The sequence below is a fragment of the Callorhinus ursinus genome, unplaced genomic scaffold (genome assembly GCF_003265705.2).
Source record: "Callorhinus ursinus isolate GAN/ISIS: 27379988/994484 unplaced genomic scaffold, GSC_fseal_2.0 scaffold28, whole genome shotgun sequence".
NCBI lineage: Eukaryota > Metazoa > Chordata > Mammalia > Carnivora > Otariidae > Callorhinus > Callorhinus ursinus.
The window spans coordinates 3,667,494-3,685,157 of NW_027397090.1; the positions used below are offsets into that span (position 1 = coordinate 3,667,494).

Consider the following 17,664-nt stretch of genomic DNA (forward strand, 5'->3'; position numbering starts at 1 on the left):
GAAACCATCAACAAGATGAAAAAGCAACCAACCTACTGAATGGGAGAGAATATCTGCAAATCATATATCTCATAAGAGGTTAATATCCAAAACATATAAAGAACTCCTACAACTCAATATCAGAAAAATAATCTGATTAAAACATGGGTAGGGAATATGAAGAGACATTTTTCCAAAGATGACATATTTGTGGCCAAGAGGCATGTGAAAAGGTGGTCAACATTACCAATTAGGGAAATGCAAATCAAACCTCAATATCACCTTACACCTATTAGAACAGCTATTACCAAAAAGACAAGAAATAGCAAGTGTTAGTGGAGATGTGGAACAAAGGGAACGCTTGTGCACTCGCAGTGGGAATGTGAATCAGTGCAGCTGTGATGGAAACCGCCATGGAGGTTTTTCAAAACATTAACAACAGAACCACCATGTGATTCAGCTATTCCACTTCTGGGTATTTATCTGAAGAAAACAAAAGCATTGACTTGTAAAAGTTTATGTATTCCCATGTTCAAAGCAGCATTATTCACAATAGCCAAGATATGGAAACAACCTATGTGTCCATTGATGGATAAATAATAAAAATGTATTTTTTTTAACCAGTGGTAATAATATAGTAGAGCAATATTCAGCCATAGAAAGGAAGGAAATATTGCCATTTGTGAAAATATTGCTGGGTCTTGAAGGCCTTTGTGAATTGAAAAGTCAAAGACAAAAACTATATGATCTCACTTATATGTTGAATTTAAAAAAAATAATGAAGTAAAAAAAAACAAAAAAAACCCCCTGAGCTCGTAAATCCAGAGAACAAATTGGTGGTTGCAGAGGTGGGGAGTTAAGCACTGGGAGAGGTGGGTAAAAAGGGTCAGAGAGTACAGATTTCCAGTTATAAAATAAATAATTGCTAGGTATGTAATGTAAAGCCCGGTGACTATAGTTAATAAAATAGTATATTATATATTTAAAAGTTGCCAAAAAAGTAGATCTTAAAATTTCTCATGACAAGAAAACATTTTTCACTATGTGAGTTGATGCAAGTTAGACTTACTATGATCATTTTGCAATATGTACTAATATCAAATTATTAGGTTGTATGCCTGAAACCAGTATAATGTTACATATCAAATATATCTTAATTAAAAAAATACAAAATCCATTCAGAATCCAAATGCTGTTTTTTTTGTTGTTGTTGTTGTTATTGTTAGAGAGAGCAAGTGCGTGAGCAGGGGTGGGTGGGGAGAGGGAGAGAGAGAGAATCTTAAGCAGGCTCCACACTCGGTGTGGAGCCCAAAGTGGGACTTGATCTCACGACCCTGACATCATGACCTGAGCTGAAATCAAGAGCCAGATGCTTAAGTGACTGAGCCACCCAGGTGCCCCAAAGGCTGTGTTCTTAAACTGTTATATGAAATTGTCCTCCTGTTTACTTCCAGGAGGTTAGAAACTTGAAGTTATGTGGTTTGCCCTCTGCCAGCATTTCTTTGGACTTAACTCGTTAACAATTATGCTTTCCACAATTCGGGTGCTATTCAGTCTCGGAATTCCAAGTGTTATATAGTAAGTAATGGCAAGAAATGAATGCCTACCTGAAATTCATGACCTGGTTGCCTTTACATAGCAATGCAAAAGAGAACACGTTTTTCTTGTGGCAGCTCTCAGGTATTCAAATGGAGCATATAATGCAAGGGCACTATAGGAAATCCAATCCATCACTCACCCTAAAACCTGGCTCATTTAACTTAAGATCAATCTGGATCTAAAATTTACCCTTGTACAATATTTGGAAGAATGCTGACTCATAATTGATTATTTCCATTTGTGTCATTTCTGAAGTGTCTCAAAAGCCCACTGGGGACATACTTGTTGGGTAATTCATCCCATTATGTTTCACTTATTATGTAATCTTATTTCCTTAGAATCTGCCACAATTTACATCAAATACTGCCATATTTAGGCCATCATGTTTCCCTTATCATAATGTTTTCCTTTTGCTAAATTACTTAGAAGATTTTGCAGTTGATGATGCAATTTTCTGTTAAGAAATCACTGTAAATACAGAATGAGAAAAATCTATTGTACATGTTGGTACATAAATGCAACCTGCCCAAGAATTAAAACCCAAGATAGGTCTAATGTGTAACAAAACAAAGACAACAATAAAAAAAAAAAATCCTTCAAAAAAATCCTTCAAAAAATCCTTACTATGGACTTCTGATTCAAGATGGTGATGTAGGAAGACCCTGAACTCACCTCCTCCACAGACATACCCAATCTATACCTACTTATAGAGCAATTCCTCCTGAAGTAGAACTAAGTGCTGAATGAATAGGCTCTGCACAAGAAAAGACAGACCATGTAGAGAATGGCAAGAAAGATGGAGACACAGTCATGAAGGGACTTTCCCCTCCCCCAACACTGTGAACTGCTGCAGTTTAAAAGGCAACTAGAACACAAAAGATCCAGCCCTAGAACTCCACCAAATGGCAGGGGTAGCTGCTGGAAATATCTCCAGGTTGGAGGGGCTGGTGAGTGCCATAGTTTGCATTCCCCCTCCACCTTGATAGCACAGACAGGAGCAGGGTCTGGAGCCAACACTGTCCTGCTGCCTCAGTGAGCTCTGGGCCCTTAGCCCACACTTTTAAATGTTTAAAAGAGGAACTGGAATATAAAGGTTCCAGCTGGAACTCAGCCAAATGGTGGAGAGCTGCTGGAACTCTCTCTGGCTCAGAGGGGCTGGCGAGTGCTATGGTTTGCATTCCTCTTCCACCTTGATAGTGTAGACAGGAGCATGGTATGGGTGACCTCATCAGTTACTACCTCCATGAGCCCCAGTCCCCCAGCCCACATCAGCCCCAGCTGTCCCACCGAGGCAGTCCCAGCATGGTGCACACTGGGACACCCGGGTCAGTGCTCACTACAGCTCTAGCCATCTCACCAAGGTGACACATGTGCAAAGTACCCAGGAACACTCTAGGCCCACAAGTTGGCTCACAACTTGCCAGGACCTCCCTGATGCAGAGTGCCCCAGGATCTCCTGGCCTGAGCCTTCTTAACTCCAGATGGAGCTTGCATCTACTTCAGCTTTAACTGTCCGCCCAAGGTGCCCTCAGAACAAAGAGCCCCGGGGCCCCCTGGCTTGTAGCCATTTCAGCTTCTCTGCTCAAAGAGTGCTATGACCCCCCCGGCTTACACGTACTTTGGTTTCAGCTGCTCTGTCAGGGCACCCTCAATGTGGAGAGAACTGGGACTGCCCCAGCCTATGTACATTTCAGTATTAGCTATCTAGCCAGGATACCCTCTGCATAGACAGTGCTGTGATCCCCTGGCTTGCACCCACTTCAGCTTCAGCTGTCAGACTATGGTGCCCTCTACACAGACTGCCTCAGGACCACCGTGACACAGTTCGGGCTAGCCCACCAGGGTGGTCCCAGCACGGAGTGACCTGGGACCCCCAGCCAGCCAGCTAAAGTCACCAGGCACATACAGTCTACATGGTGGATGACCATACACAAGATCAGTCCTTCTAGTTTAGGATAAGTAGCTGTTCTGTCTAATTCTTAGAAACAAATGCAGAAAGCCAAGCAAAATGAGTAGACACATGAAAAGAATGAAAGAACAGACAAACCTCAGAAAAATAACTAAGTGGAATGTAAATAAGCAATATGCCTGATAAACAGTTGAAAATAATGGTCATAAAGATGATCAGTGGACTAAAGAGAATAGTGGAAGGGCTCAGAACTTCAACAGAGAGATAGAAAATGTATAGAAAAACCAATCATGGTTGAAGAACACTAACTGAAATTAAAAATACACTATAAGGAATCAACAGTAAATTAGAGGATACAGAAAAATGGATCAGTGATCTGGAAGACAGGGTAATGGAAAGCATCTGAGCTGAACAGCAAAAAGAAAGCAAAAAATTTAGAGTGAGGATAGGCTAAGGGATCTATAGGGTAACATAAAGTGAACAAGCATTCATATTATAGGGGTCCTAGAGGGAAAAGAGAGAGCGAGAAAGGGGCAGCAAACTCATTTGAAGAAATAATAGCTGAAAACTTCCCTAGCCTTGGGAAGGACACAGATATACAGGTTTAAGAAGCAGAGAGAGTTCAAAACAAGATGAAATCAATGAGATTCACACTAAGACAGATTAACAAAATGGCAAAGATTAAAGATAAAGAGAGAATATTAAAAGCAGCAAGAGAGAAACAATTAGTTATGCACAAGGCAAACCCCATAAAGCTTTCAGCTTTTTCAGCAGAAATTTTGCAGGCCAGAATGGAGTGGCATGATATATGTGAAGTGCTAAAAACAACAACAACAACAAAACACAAACAAAAATACTCCACCTGGCAAGATTATCATTCAGAATTGAAAGTGAGATTAAGAGTTTCCCAAACAAAAGTTAAAGGAGTTCATAACCATTAAACCAGCCTTACAAGAAATGTTAAAAGGGACGTTTTTAGTTGAAAAGGTCATAATTAGAAGAAAATTATGAAAAGAAAAAATTTCATGAGTAGAAACATACAGCAAAATTAGTAGAACAATCACTGATGGAGCCAGTATAGAGGTTAAAAGACAGAAGCAGTAAAGTCAATTATATGTAAAAAAATTAGTTAAGGGGAATCATAAAATAGACGTAAAATATGACAACATATACATAAAATGTGGAGGGGTAGTAAAAATGAAGTTCTTTTTTTTGTTTTTTAGAGATTTTATTTATTTATTTGACAGAGAGACACAGCGAGAGAGGGAACACAAGCAGGGGGAGTGGGAGAGGGAGAAGCAGGCTTCCCACTGAGCAGGGAGCCTGATGCGGGGCTCGATTCCAGGACCCTGGGATCATGACCTGAGCCGAAGGCAGACGCTTAACTGACTGAGCCACCCAGATGCCCCCAAAATGAAGTTCTTTTAGAATGTGTTCAAACTTAAGTTATTGTCAACTTAATATAGATTCTTATATATACATGAACCCCATGGTAAACACCAACTAAAAACCTTTAACAGATACAAAAAAAATAAAGAGGAAGTCAAGCATAACACTATAAAGAGTCATCAATCACAAGAAAAGAGAGCAAGAGAAAAGAAAGGAACAAGAACTACAAAAACAACCAGAAAGCAATCAACAAAATGGCAGTGAATACATACCTATTAATAGATTACTTTAAATGTAAATGGTCTAAATGCTCCAATCAAAAGACAGAGGGTAGTGGAATGAATAAAAAACCAAGACCCATCTATATGCTGCTCACAAGAGACTCACTTCAGACCTAACTACAGACTGAAAGTGAAGGGATATAAAAAGATATTCCATGCAAATGAGAGCAGGAAAAAAAAATAAAAACAGCCAAGGTAGCAATATTTATATCAAATAAAATAGACTTTAACACAAAGACTATAACAAGAGACAAAGGAGGACAAGAAGATAGAATACTTGTAAATATCTATGCACAACATTGGAGCAACAAAATTCACAAAGCAAAATGACATAAAGGGAGAAATTGACGGTAATACAATAATAGTAGGGGACTTCAACACCGGACTTACACCAATGAAGAGATCAAACAGAAAATCAATAAGGATGAACCATGAGAGACGATGGACTCTGAAAAACAAACTGAGGGTTTTAGAGGGGAGGGAGGTGGGAGGATGGGTTAGCCTGGTGATGGGTATTAGAGGGCACGTTCTGCATGGAGCACTGGGTGTTATACGCAAATAATGAATCATGGAACACTACATCAAAAACTAATGATGTAATGTATGGTGATTAACATAATTAAAAAAAAAGAAAATAAGGAAACAGTGGCCTTGAATAACACATTAGACCAAGTGGACTTAGAGATATACAGAATAGTCTGTCCGAAACCAACAGAATACACATTCTTTTCAAGTGTACATGGAACATTCTCCAGGATGGATCACATGTTTTCTGATCACAACAGTATGAAACTAGAAACCAATTACAAGAAGAAAAGTGGAAAAAAAAAACACAAACATGTGGATGCTAAACAACATGCTACTAATCAACCAACTGTTACTAAAAAAAATACACCAAGACAGATGTAAATGAAAACACAATGGTCCCATATCTTTGGGAAACAAAAAAGCAGTTCTAAGAGGGAATTTTACAGCAATATAGGCCTACCTCAACAAACAAGAAACATTTCAAATACACAATCTAACCTTACACCAAAAGGAAATATAAAAAGAAGAAAAACAAAGCCCAAAGTTAGTAGAAGGAAGGAAATAATAAAGATCATGGTATAAATAAATGAAACAGAGACTAAATAAACAATAAAAAGATCTAGATGAAACCGAGAGATGGTTCCTTGAAAAGATAAACAAAATTGATAAACCTTTAGCCAGACTAATCAAGAAAAACGAAGAGAGGACCCAAATAAATAAAATCAGAAATGAAAGAGAAATAACAACTGACATCACAGATATACAAAGAATTATAGAAGACTACTATGAAAAAGTATATGCCAACAAACTGGAGAACCTAGATGAAATGGATAAATTCCTAGAAGCATACAATCTTTCAGAATGGAGTCAGGAAGAAATAGAAAATCTGAACAGACTAATTACTTGTGAGGAATCAGCAATTAAAAAAAAAAATCTCCCAACAACAAAAGTCCAGGACCAGCTGGATTCACAGGTGAATTCCAGCAAACATTTAAACAAGAGTTAATACCTATTTTCTTCAAACTACTCCAAAAAATAGAAGAGGAAGGAAAGCTTCTAAATACATTCTATGAGATTAGTGTTACCCTGATACCAAAACCAAAGACACTACAAAAACAGAAAACTAGAGGCCAAAATCCCTAATGAACACAGATGTAAAAATCCTCAACAAAATATTAGCAAACCAAATTCAACGATACATTAAAAGGACATTCACAGTGGGATTTATTCTGGGGATACAATGGTGGTTTAGTATCTGCAAATCAATCAATGTGCTATACCACATTAATAAAGTGAAGGATAAGAATCATATGATTGTCTCAGTAGAAGCAGAACAAGCATTTGACAAAATTCAACATCCATTCATAATAAAAACCCTCAACAAAGTGGAGTTAGAAGGACATACCTCAACATAATGAAGGCCATATATGACAAACCCCTAGCTAATGTCATACTAAATGATGAAAAATAGAGCTTTTCCTTTAAGATCAGAAACAAGACAAAGATGCCCACTCTTGCCACTTTTTTTTTTTTAATTTATTCGAGAGAGAGAGAGAATGAGAGATAGAGAGCACGAGAGGGAAGAGGGTCAGAGGGAGAAGCAAACACCCTGCTGAGCAGGGAGCCCGATGTGGGACTCGATCCCGGGACTCCAGGATCATGACCTGAGCCGAAGGCAGTCGCTTAACCAACTGAGCCACCCAGGCGCCCCCACTCTTGCCACTTTTAGTCAACACATGGTACTGGATGTTTTAGCTGTAGCAAACAGAGAAGAGAAAGAAATAAAAGACATACAAATTGGTAAGGAAGAAGTGAAAGTGTCACTATTTGCAGATGACATGACATTATATATACAAAACCCTAACAATCCCCTCAAAACTCTAGAATAAATGAATTCAGTAATGTTGCAAGATACACAATTAATATTTGGAAATCTGTTGCCTTTCTATACATTAATAATGAAGTAGCAGAAAGAGAAATTAAGAAAACAATCCCATTTACAATTGCACCACAAAGAATAAAACACCTAGGGATAAACTTAACCAAGGAGGTGAAAGATTTAGAGTCTAAAAACTATAAAACACTGATGAAAGAAATTGAAGATGACCAAACAAATGGCAAAATAGTCCACGCTCATAGAAGAATTAATATTGCTAAAATGTCCATACAAATAATACTAAAATTTGTGCGAAACTACTGAAGACCCTGAATAGCCAAAGAAATCTTGAGAAAGAAGAACAAAGCTGGAGGCATCACAATCCCAGGCTTCAAGATATACTACAAAACTGGAGTAATCACAACACTATGGTACTGGCACAAAAACAGACACATAGATCAATGGAATAGAATAGAAGGCCCAGAAATAAACCCACATTTATATAGTCAATTAATCCATAACAAAGAATTCAAGAATATTTAATGGGGAAAAGACAGTCTCTTCAATAAATGGTGTTGGGAAAAACTGGACAGCTGCAGGCTGAAGAATTAAACTGGGAGGCTTTCTTACCCCAGACACAAAAATAAACCCCAAATAGATGAAAGACTTAATGTGAGCCCTGAAACCATAAATCTCCTAAAAGAAAACATGGCCAGTAATTTCTTAAACATTGCCCTTAGCAACATACTTATGGATATGCCTCTTTAGGAAAAAGAAACAACAGCAGAAATATACTATTGGGACGACACCAAACTAAAAAGCTTTTGCACAGTAAAGGAAACTATCAACAAAACAAAAAGGCAACCTCATGAATATAAGATATTTGCAAATGAAATATCTGATAAGGGGTTAATATGTATAAAGTACTTAGACAGCCTGACACAAAAAACCCAAACAATCTGATAAGAAATGGGCAGAGAAGCTGGATAAACACTTTTCCAAAGACACAGATATGGCCAACAGACACACTGAAAGATGCTCAACATCACTAATCATCAGGGAAATGCAAATCAAAACTACAGTGAGATATCACCGCACACCAATCTGATGGGCTAAAATAAAAAAGACAAGATACAACAAGTGTTGTTGAGGATGCAGAGAAAAAGGAAGCCTCATGCACTCTTGGTGGGAATGCAAACTGGGGCAGCCACTCTGGAAAACAGGATGGAGCTTCCTTAGAAAATTAAAAATAGAAATATCCTACAATTCAGTAATTTCACTACTGGATATTTACCCCCAAAAACAAAAACACTGATTCAAAACGATAGATGGAGGGGCACCAGGGTAGCATAGTCGGTTGAGCATCCGACTCTTAATTTCAGCTCAGGTCATGATCTAGGGGTCCTGGGATTGAGCCCCGTCTTGGGCTCTGTGTTCAATGTGAAGTCGGCTGGAGCTTCTCTCTCTCCTCCTGACCCTCCCCACACTAGTGTGCTCTCTCTAATAAATAAACCTTTAAAAAAAGATATATGCACCCCTATGTTTATTGCAGCATTATTTACAATAGCCAAGACGTAGAAGCAACCAAAGTGTCCACTGATTGATGAATGGATAAAGAAGATTTGGTGTGTGTGTGTGTGTGTGCGCGCACGTGTGCGCGTGCACGTGCGCGCGCACACACACACACACATTGGAGTATTAGCCATAAAAAGGAATGAAATCTTGCCATTTGTGACAACATGGATGAATCCAGAAGGATTATGCTAAGTGAGATAAGTGAAACAGAGAAACACAAATACCGTACTATTTCACTCATAAATACATAGAACAAATTGGTGGTTGCCTGAGAGGAAAGGGATGGGAGGATGAGAAACATCAATGCAGGAGTGTGGGAGGTTCAGGCTTACAGCTTTGGAATGAACAAGTCACAGAGATGAAAGGGACAGCACAGGGAATGGAATCAATGGTAACGTAAGAGTGTTGTGTGGTGCCCATGGTGGCCACACTTGTGTGAGCACAACGTAACACAGACTTGTCTAATCACCATGTTGTACACCCGAAACTAATGTAACGTGTGTCAACTACACTTCAATTAAAAAATCCTTAATATGTGTTTTAATAATAAACAAATGGGAAGAAACAATAAAGAAATAGGAGCTCGTTTGGAATCAGGAATCTTTATACTTGGGAATGATTCTACCATTTAATCGGGCTAGAAAATTCTACATCTCCAACTGAATTTCTATTAGCTTGCTAAAGAAATCCCTCATTAATTAGAGAAACTGTCCATAGGGCTGTACACCACAGAAACAATGACAGAAACACCCATGTGCACACACATAGAAGTAGAAGTCCCTTTTCAATGTTGTGACTAATCCTAAACTGGAAGTTTGGTTAAAGGAAGGATATCCAAAGACTGTGAATCTATCAAAGCCTCCTGACCCCAGGACAGTAATAGCATCAGGATATCTCTCTTCTGGCAGAAAAGAACATCTGTAAAATGACTAGAAGTGACTGGAATTACATGTGAACATTTAAATAGCATAAGGAGAAGCCAATGCTGTGAAAGAGACAACTCTAGATTATCTGAGCTACTGCTGAGAGCCTCGAACACAGATGATCATCGCCAACTCTGGAGGGACTCTGAACTCCTGGAGAGCAGAGAGCTTTACATTCATGGCCCCTGACCCTTGCACATAAATACCAGGCCTACTAGGAGTGTGCCCCAAGGGGCAGTTTCCTCTTGTGGGGAGGAGCATTTTGTCACCGACATTCTTTAGAGTTGCATGGTGACAATAAAGAGGAGAGTCACTTTTAGTCAGTTTTATAACTGTTTTATATTCTCAACAGACAGTGTACCCCCATGTCTGTGCCATAGGCTGCACCCCCTGCCCCCACCCCTTGCTACAAAACCGCCACATTTGGACAGTGATTATTTCCCTGGGATCTCTTGAGACAGAAGAGCCCTTAACTGTCACCTGCCGATGGATCCACTGGGGTCGGGCGGCAGAGCCATGTCACCATGCCACCATTGACCCTGCGTGCCATGACCCAGTATACCTCTATCACATGAGCATTGAGCATGGCCTGGAAAGAGGAAGGGAGGGGAGAGGAATGTCCTGAGGACTAAGTAGATTAGGGACCACTGAAAGCATCTAGAAATCAGGGTCTAGTTTATTTTAATGTTTTCAATCAATCCTGCCTTGTTGACAAACATTTGATTTCTCGATCACACTTTGGCAACCATTGTATTCATGATGCATGCTGGAGGTGAGCTGGACCTGGATACTCTTTAACAAATCTTTTATCCTGATTCTTTATGACCTTGCCACCATGCTGGTTTTAACCTCCCTGAGCGTGGGTCTGCTGTGGCAACACAGAGGAAACACGTCACAGAATTAGGGAGAAGAGATCGCCAAATGCGTGGCCAAAAACAGATCTCTAAGAATGAGTACCTTTCCCTGACTGGTGGGCAAAAGTATGGCAAATGCATGCTTCATTCCTGTGTTCTGCTGTGCGCCTCCTTTGCCCTGTGCAACCCACGGTTACCTGAGTAATACACACCCTTACAGTGAATTACAGAATGTCTAGGTTAATTTATTCTGCAATCAGCAGAGGGCTAGAAATGGATATCCATCAGTCCGAACATGCCCTCAGGCCTGGATCTTCTGCAGGTGGACTGCAGAGAGAGAGCACTGAGAAGCACAGATTTGTTAGATGGTTGCAGATGTGTCCATGGCTGGGTGGGAGCTGGGGTGCTTGTCAAACAGATCACCAGCCACTGAGCCAAGTACTACGTAGGGCTCCATTGTGGACAACACAGGGTGCTGTGAAAACCTGTTCAGTCTCCAGCCCCAAGCTACATTTGTACTTTCCCTTACTTTGAGTTACAAACAAGCTTCATGTATCAGCATGAGGATGGAGACAGACCATGTGCTTCTGTTAACATCGTAATTTCCACATTTTACTTATGTAAAAAGCATTCCTTTTCCTTAGCTCTTAGGCTCACATGGGGCAGCATACCATCATTCATTTTCTTTACTGGTAACCAGTTTAGCTGGCACAGGTCAAGCTCAATGTCTTGTGTGCACTGAAAATTAATTTTAGAATAAATTCAGAGGAACAGATAACTAAGGAAACTGTCTCTTCTCATGACCGTGCAATTTAGCCTACTGCAGGTAGATGAGGCTGGCTTGCTTCCGGGGGGGAAAGCTGGTTAGAGATGTGGATCTTATATTCTGAAACATCAATCAATAGCTGCCACATTTTATCCTGTACTCATATCAAAACATTTATTCTTTAATTCTTCAATTATTATTACTCAAATGGTAATGTTGAGAACTGGAATACATACAGATACTCAAACTACAGGATCACATGAAAAAGGATGATGTTGATATATAAATGTAAAAACACTTCCAGGCCAAAATACATTCCATTATTTGTTTCTGCAGAGTAAACCAAATGATAGAAAAGGGAATTCTTACCTGGAGTCTTGAAGTTCCTCAGCTGGGAAGGGGTATCGTAAACTTCAAGGATCCAGTCACCGGTGGCTCGCTCTCCCCAGCAATGAATGGTCATGAACTCCCAGTTTTTAAATCCTTCCATAGAATGATCAAAGAGCCTGTGAGAGAATCAGAAAGCATTGTTTTGTATGTTATTTAGAATCCAGTGAAGCTCAAGTTGAGACCGTGATCAGTCATCTTTTTGTATCCATCAGCAGGTTCAGCTCAATCCTGGAGGCTGTCTTCCTCCTGGAGGTTGACAATTAGTAGACCCAAACGCATGTCTTTGTTCTACCACAGGCAAATAGGCACTGGGATGGCCTTGTAATAGCAAATCTGGAAGGGGTAAACATTTGGGTATCCGAAAACCAGGCTATGACTCTACGCACAAGAGTGATAGTACCAAGTATTAAAGATGTGGAGCAACTGAAACTCTCTTAAGCTGCTAATGGGAATGCAAAATGGTACAACTGCTCTGAAAAGTTTGGTAGTTCTTACCATGTAACTCCACAATCCCCCTCCCAGACATTTACCTGAGAAGTGAAAACATATGTTCACACAAAGACCTCCACATGAACGTTCACAGCAGCTTTATTTGTAATCCTTGAAAACTGTTAACAACTCAAATGTCCCTCAACAAGTGAATGGGTAATCAAGTTCTGGTATATTCATACAACAAAATACTACCCAGTAATAAAAACTGTTGAACTACTAATAAATGCAATAACATGAATTAGTTTCAAAAGCATTTAAGCTAAATGAAAAAATGTCAGACACAAAAGATTATGTGCTGTAGGACTCAATTTATATGACATTCTAGAAAAGGAATATAAACAGAAATAGATCAGTGGATGCCAGGGGCTGGGAGGGAAGAGGGGGCATGGTAGAAGTTCTGGGGGTGATAGAATTGTTTTATATCTTGAAAATAACAGTGTATGGTTATACAACAATATTTGCCAAAACTCATTAAGTTACTCACATTAAAAAGTGAATTGTATTGTGTGTAAATTATGCCTCAGTAAAAAGACCCTGCCACTCATCTTAACCAGTCCAGGGAGTCACGCCTGGAAGTCCAGCCTACATTCTACTCTTCTAGCTCTTCTAATGGTTTTCTAAGCTCTGAATTCCCTATATGAAATCTCTTTCTGCTTGAAATAGCTGGAATTGTTTCCTGTGATAAAATCCTGAGGGATACAAAATATGAAAACATTAAATAAAAGAAAACAAAATCCTCATTAAGAATAAAGAGATGTCAGGGTGCCTGGGTGGCTCAGTCGGTTAAGCATCTGCCTTCGGCTCAGGTCATGATCCCAGGGTCCTGGAATCGAGCCCCGCATCAGGCTCCCTGCTCAGTGGGAAGCCTGCTTCTCCCTCTCCCACTCCCCCTGCTTGTGTTCCCTCTCTCCCTTTGTCTCTGTCAAATAAATAAATTAAAAAAAAAGAATAAGGAGATGTCAATAGATAACGTATAAAACGAGCACATGAAGAAAGAGGCATATCATTTATATAAGCACATTATATAGAATTGACGACCCAAAGAAATATTAAGAAGATTTCTATAGAGGGGTGCCTGGCTGCTCAGTCAGTAGAACATGCAACTCTTTTTGCTCTTTTAAAGATTTTATTTATTTATTTAACAGATAGAGAGAGACAATGAGAGTGAGAACACAAGTAGGAAGAGTGGGAAAGGGAGAAGCAGGCTTTCCACTGAGCAGAGAGCCTGACGCGGGGCTCAATCCCAGGAGGAACCTGGGATCATGACCTGAGATGAAGGCAGATGCTTAATGACTGAGCCACCCAGGCGCCCCAGAACATGCAACTCTTGATCTTGGGGTTATGAGTTCAAGACCCATGTTGGGTGTAGACCCTACTTAAAGATTTCTATAGAGATGGGACATAGAGGGTTAAAAACTAAAAGATGGGGCAAGAAACTGATTTTTTTTTAAGAATACTTAAAAAAATTATGTGCATCAATTATTTCTGTTGAAAAAATAATAAATCTAGAGAAAGAATTTGAGAGCTAGAGAGGCAAACAGAGAGGCAAAAATAACCCTAGTATGGTCTTAGGAACAACCATGTCCAGTTACCGGGACATAACTGTCCTTCCGTGGAGACAAAGTTCATGGCAACCGGATGTTGATGGCTATTCAAAACATGCAATCAACTCTCCTTGCTTTAATTTCGTGCTCACCAAGGAAATTGGTGGGTATAATCTGACATTCTATGTATATCTTCCCATTGGGAGAAAAAGTGCCCTTCCGAAACCAAAAATAACCAGTTTAATCTCCTTATAATATACTAGAATTCTGATTTTTCACATACAAAAGCGTTCTATCAATATGTCTGAGGATCCCTCTAAAATGACAGCTGGATCCTGAAACTGAAGGGTTGGTTGGCATAACTGCAATGTATTAGGTAAATGGCAGACACTCACCAGCTTTCCCTAGAGAAACTCAATAAACAGGAAAATCACCTCTATGTGTTCCTCAGCCCTTAGAAGAAGAAAATGGGCAAGTACTTATCGGCATTGTCAAAGTGTCCCACGGTTGGAAAATTCGAGAAAGGCTGAGGTAGAGTCGAACAGATTTCTTTATTGGAGAACATCCCAGATCTCTGGGATGTTCAAATATGTTTTGTTAATTCCCATAATGGGGTTAATGGTAGGAAGTGATTTTCAAAGCTACTATGAGTGAGAAGCCCCTTTTTCCCTTTTCAGAATATCTGTATACTATTTATAAGGGTTAGTTCTGAACAGAGGAGTGTGGAGTTTCAATGAGAACCATATTGGATGCGGTGGCTTACCCTCATGGTAACAGGGATGGAAGTAGTGGCTCCTTTACATGAATGTCTTCCTAGTATAAAAGATCAATTAAAGAGCTTCATTAGATTAGGGATGGTGCATTTTGTGGAGATCCTATAATGCATGCACTACCACAACAGGGCTTGGTTCATAAGCTTATGGCTTAAAACTAGACTTGGCCAGGAAGAAATTGCTGGCTCATCATATAACTGACTTACATACAAAGAGTCCTTCACATAAACCCAGAGGGTGGGTATGTTGGATGAAAAGGAGAAACAGCGGTGGGGAAGGAGGAGGCTTTTCAAATCTCCCTTCCTCTCAGACAGATGTTACGAAAGGGAGTATGTTGACAGAGACATGCGTGGAGGCAGAAACCAATCTAGAACCACTTCTCAGCCCACAGAGTTCTGATTTAGGCTCGAGATCACTGAAGCCATTGTGCCATTTGAGGGCACCGAAGCAACAACTTGTCACATAATACCTTTCCAAGAGTGCCAAACTTAAAAGCAATTCCCAAACAGTTTAGACAGAGCATTTGGCTCATTGCCTCAAGTCTAAAAACTACAAAGGAGACTTGAGGCTGCCATCACATGAGGGGCAGTCTTGTTTCCACAACCGTAGCCAACTTCTAATTACTCATGGTTCAATTATTTGACTGCTGGATTAGCGGACCCTGTGTTTCTCCCCTTCTACCCTTTCCTGTCCACCTTTGAAAATCATGCCATTGCTGCCAATCACTTTTAAATCACATTTGGAACCCAAATTAAATATAAACCGGGTTCCAAGAAGAAATATCCATAATCAGCATTCAAATAAGTGTTTCAAAGCCCGAATATAAATGGGCTTTGTCTATCTGGCTAAGCGGCTGCCCACCCCGGTCTCTTCCCTTTATGCAGAGCTGAATGCTCATTAATTTCATGTGGACATAAAAGTTGAGGAGACGAATTAAAAATGCAGCCAAACACGATCATTGCATTTTGCTAAAGGAGTTGATGGGGAAAGAAATAGACACTGATTACTGCTGTTGTTTCGACTAGCCGGCCATTCACGTTTCTAATCTCACCCTGTTCTTTATTTTCTTCTGATTAAGCACTTAAACTATTCCCGATTTTTTGGCATCGTAACAGTGATGAACCCGGCCTCATCTGTATATCACAGAAGGTAACACTGGTAGTAGATTCGATTTGTGTTGCAAACAACACCCTTGCTCAAGACAAGCAAGTGTCAAAGCACTGGACACCAGCTAAAGAGATTCTCATTGTGTGGTCTCCATTTATCAACTAAAAAGTCCAATGCCCAGTCTGAACGTCTGCGCTGGGCCAACAGTGAAGAAATCCAACACATGCCAACGTTATTAGCATGGATAAAATGTCAATGAAGCAGGGCCAGTGTGCAGAAGGCTGGAGTAATTAACTCCATGGCCGATCCACATCCCCTGTTGCAGCGAAACCCTGTCAAAGTTGACTTCGTAATCATGTGCTCGATGAAATGATATATGCCTGTGGTAGCAAAAATTATGCATCCAGTTATTAAAATGGTGCCCCACAGCCCTATCCCTGTGAGCGGTTTTCAAATAAATTACTTTGGATGAAGCCTGGTAGAAAAGACGGCCATTAAGTGTAGTACATCCTTCTGAGGAATTAACTCAGGAAATAACTCATATAATTAGTGTAAGCTTTCTTCCCCCTTTCACTTAAAGAGTCTAGCCAATGTGTCAAGGCTACAACATTCTTCAGTGGTGTTATGGCAACTAAATAACAAGACATTTTATAAGTACTGACAGCTATGTGTTATCATATAATTATTTCTAAAGTTATAAAGGGATCTTAATTTCAGAATCATCTACTACTCCCCAAACAGTATTTATGTTCATTACAGAATTAGACTTTAGACAGGTATTTTTAGAAGTTGCCTTTTTCTTTCTTTCTCTGTCTCTTAAAATACTTAATTATTATTTTCTTTTTAGGGCTTTATCGTAATTTAACGTAGAACTTACCGAATGCTTGAAGCGCTCATTTGGCTTAATTGTCATTCAGTTTTTTATTTTCTTTAGCTGTTTCGCTTTTGCAAGTTTTAAATGATGTGCTTCTGAAATAGGGTATTTAAAATGCACTATTAAGTTTTCCTGTCTCTCCTCATCGAAGTTACTTTTTTAAGAAAGATTGAGAGAGAGGTACTCGTTCGAGAGCTTTGGAATACCTAAAAAGATGAGTTTTTAAGAAAAAAGAAACTTTCAACCTGCATGCTATTACTTACTGACGAGGCCCCAAAGGCATTCCTTCTTGTGGATCTATGATGTACGCACATAATCTTGCAGATTTATTCCATTTAAGAGTGGATGGCTTTTATCTAAGTATCTGTTTTCGATTACAGACGCTTTTGTAAATTACTCGCCCAGTACCCAGCAGTGTTCTGCCCACAAGTCTTTTGAGGACACGAACATAACAAGAATGTTGTATGAAAAGCTGGGTGATCTTTTAAATTGGTGAGATTGAAAATGTGGTCTGTGGACAGGCAGCTTCCGCATCACCTGGGAGCTTCTTAGAAATGCAAATTCATGGACCTCACCCAGACCTACAGGATCAGGCTCTGGGAGAGGGGCCCAGCCCTCTGTGTCTGATGGAGTCATCCACCAGGTGCTTTAAGAAGCACTGTGTAAATAAGGGTTAGCACTTATTAAGTGCTTACTGTGTGTTCCAGAAGCGGTGCTAAGGACTTGCTGTATGTGATCCTACTCAATGCTTGTGACAACCAGGTGAGGAGGACACTAACCACGGCATCTGTTTTCTAGATGAGAG

At 39.8% G+C, this 17,664-nt stretch overlaps 1 protein-coding gene across 8 annotated transcripts in view; it reads right to left on the reverse strand.

Moving 5' to 3' along the window:
* The window catches only part of PCSK5 (proprotein convertase subtilisin/kexin type 5), a 465,096-nt gene that overhangs the window by 188,862 nt on the left and 258,570 nt on the right, over window positions 1-17,664 (reverse strand). For all 8 annotated transcript variants that reach the window (XR_012374027.1, XR_012374026.1, XM_073878061.1 and 5 more), the window contains exon 13: window positions 12,049-12,185. Coding sequence is in view for 6 of the 8 variants with exons in the window: in XM_073878061.1 (XP_073734162.1) it covers window positions 12,049-12,185 (137 nt within the window). In the remaining 2 variants the exon portion in view is untranslated. The remainder of the gene's footprint in view (window positions 1-12,048; window positions 12,186-17,664) is intronic.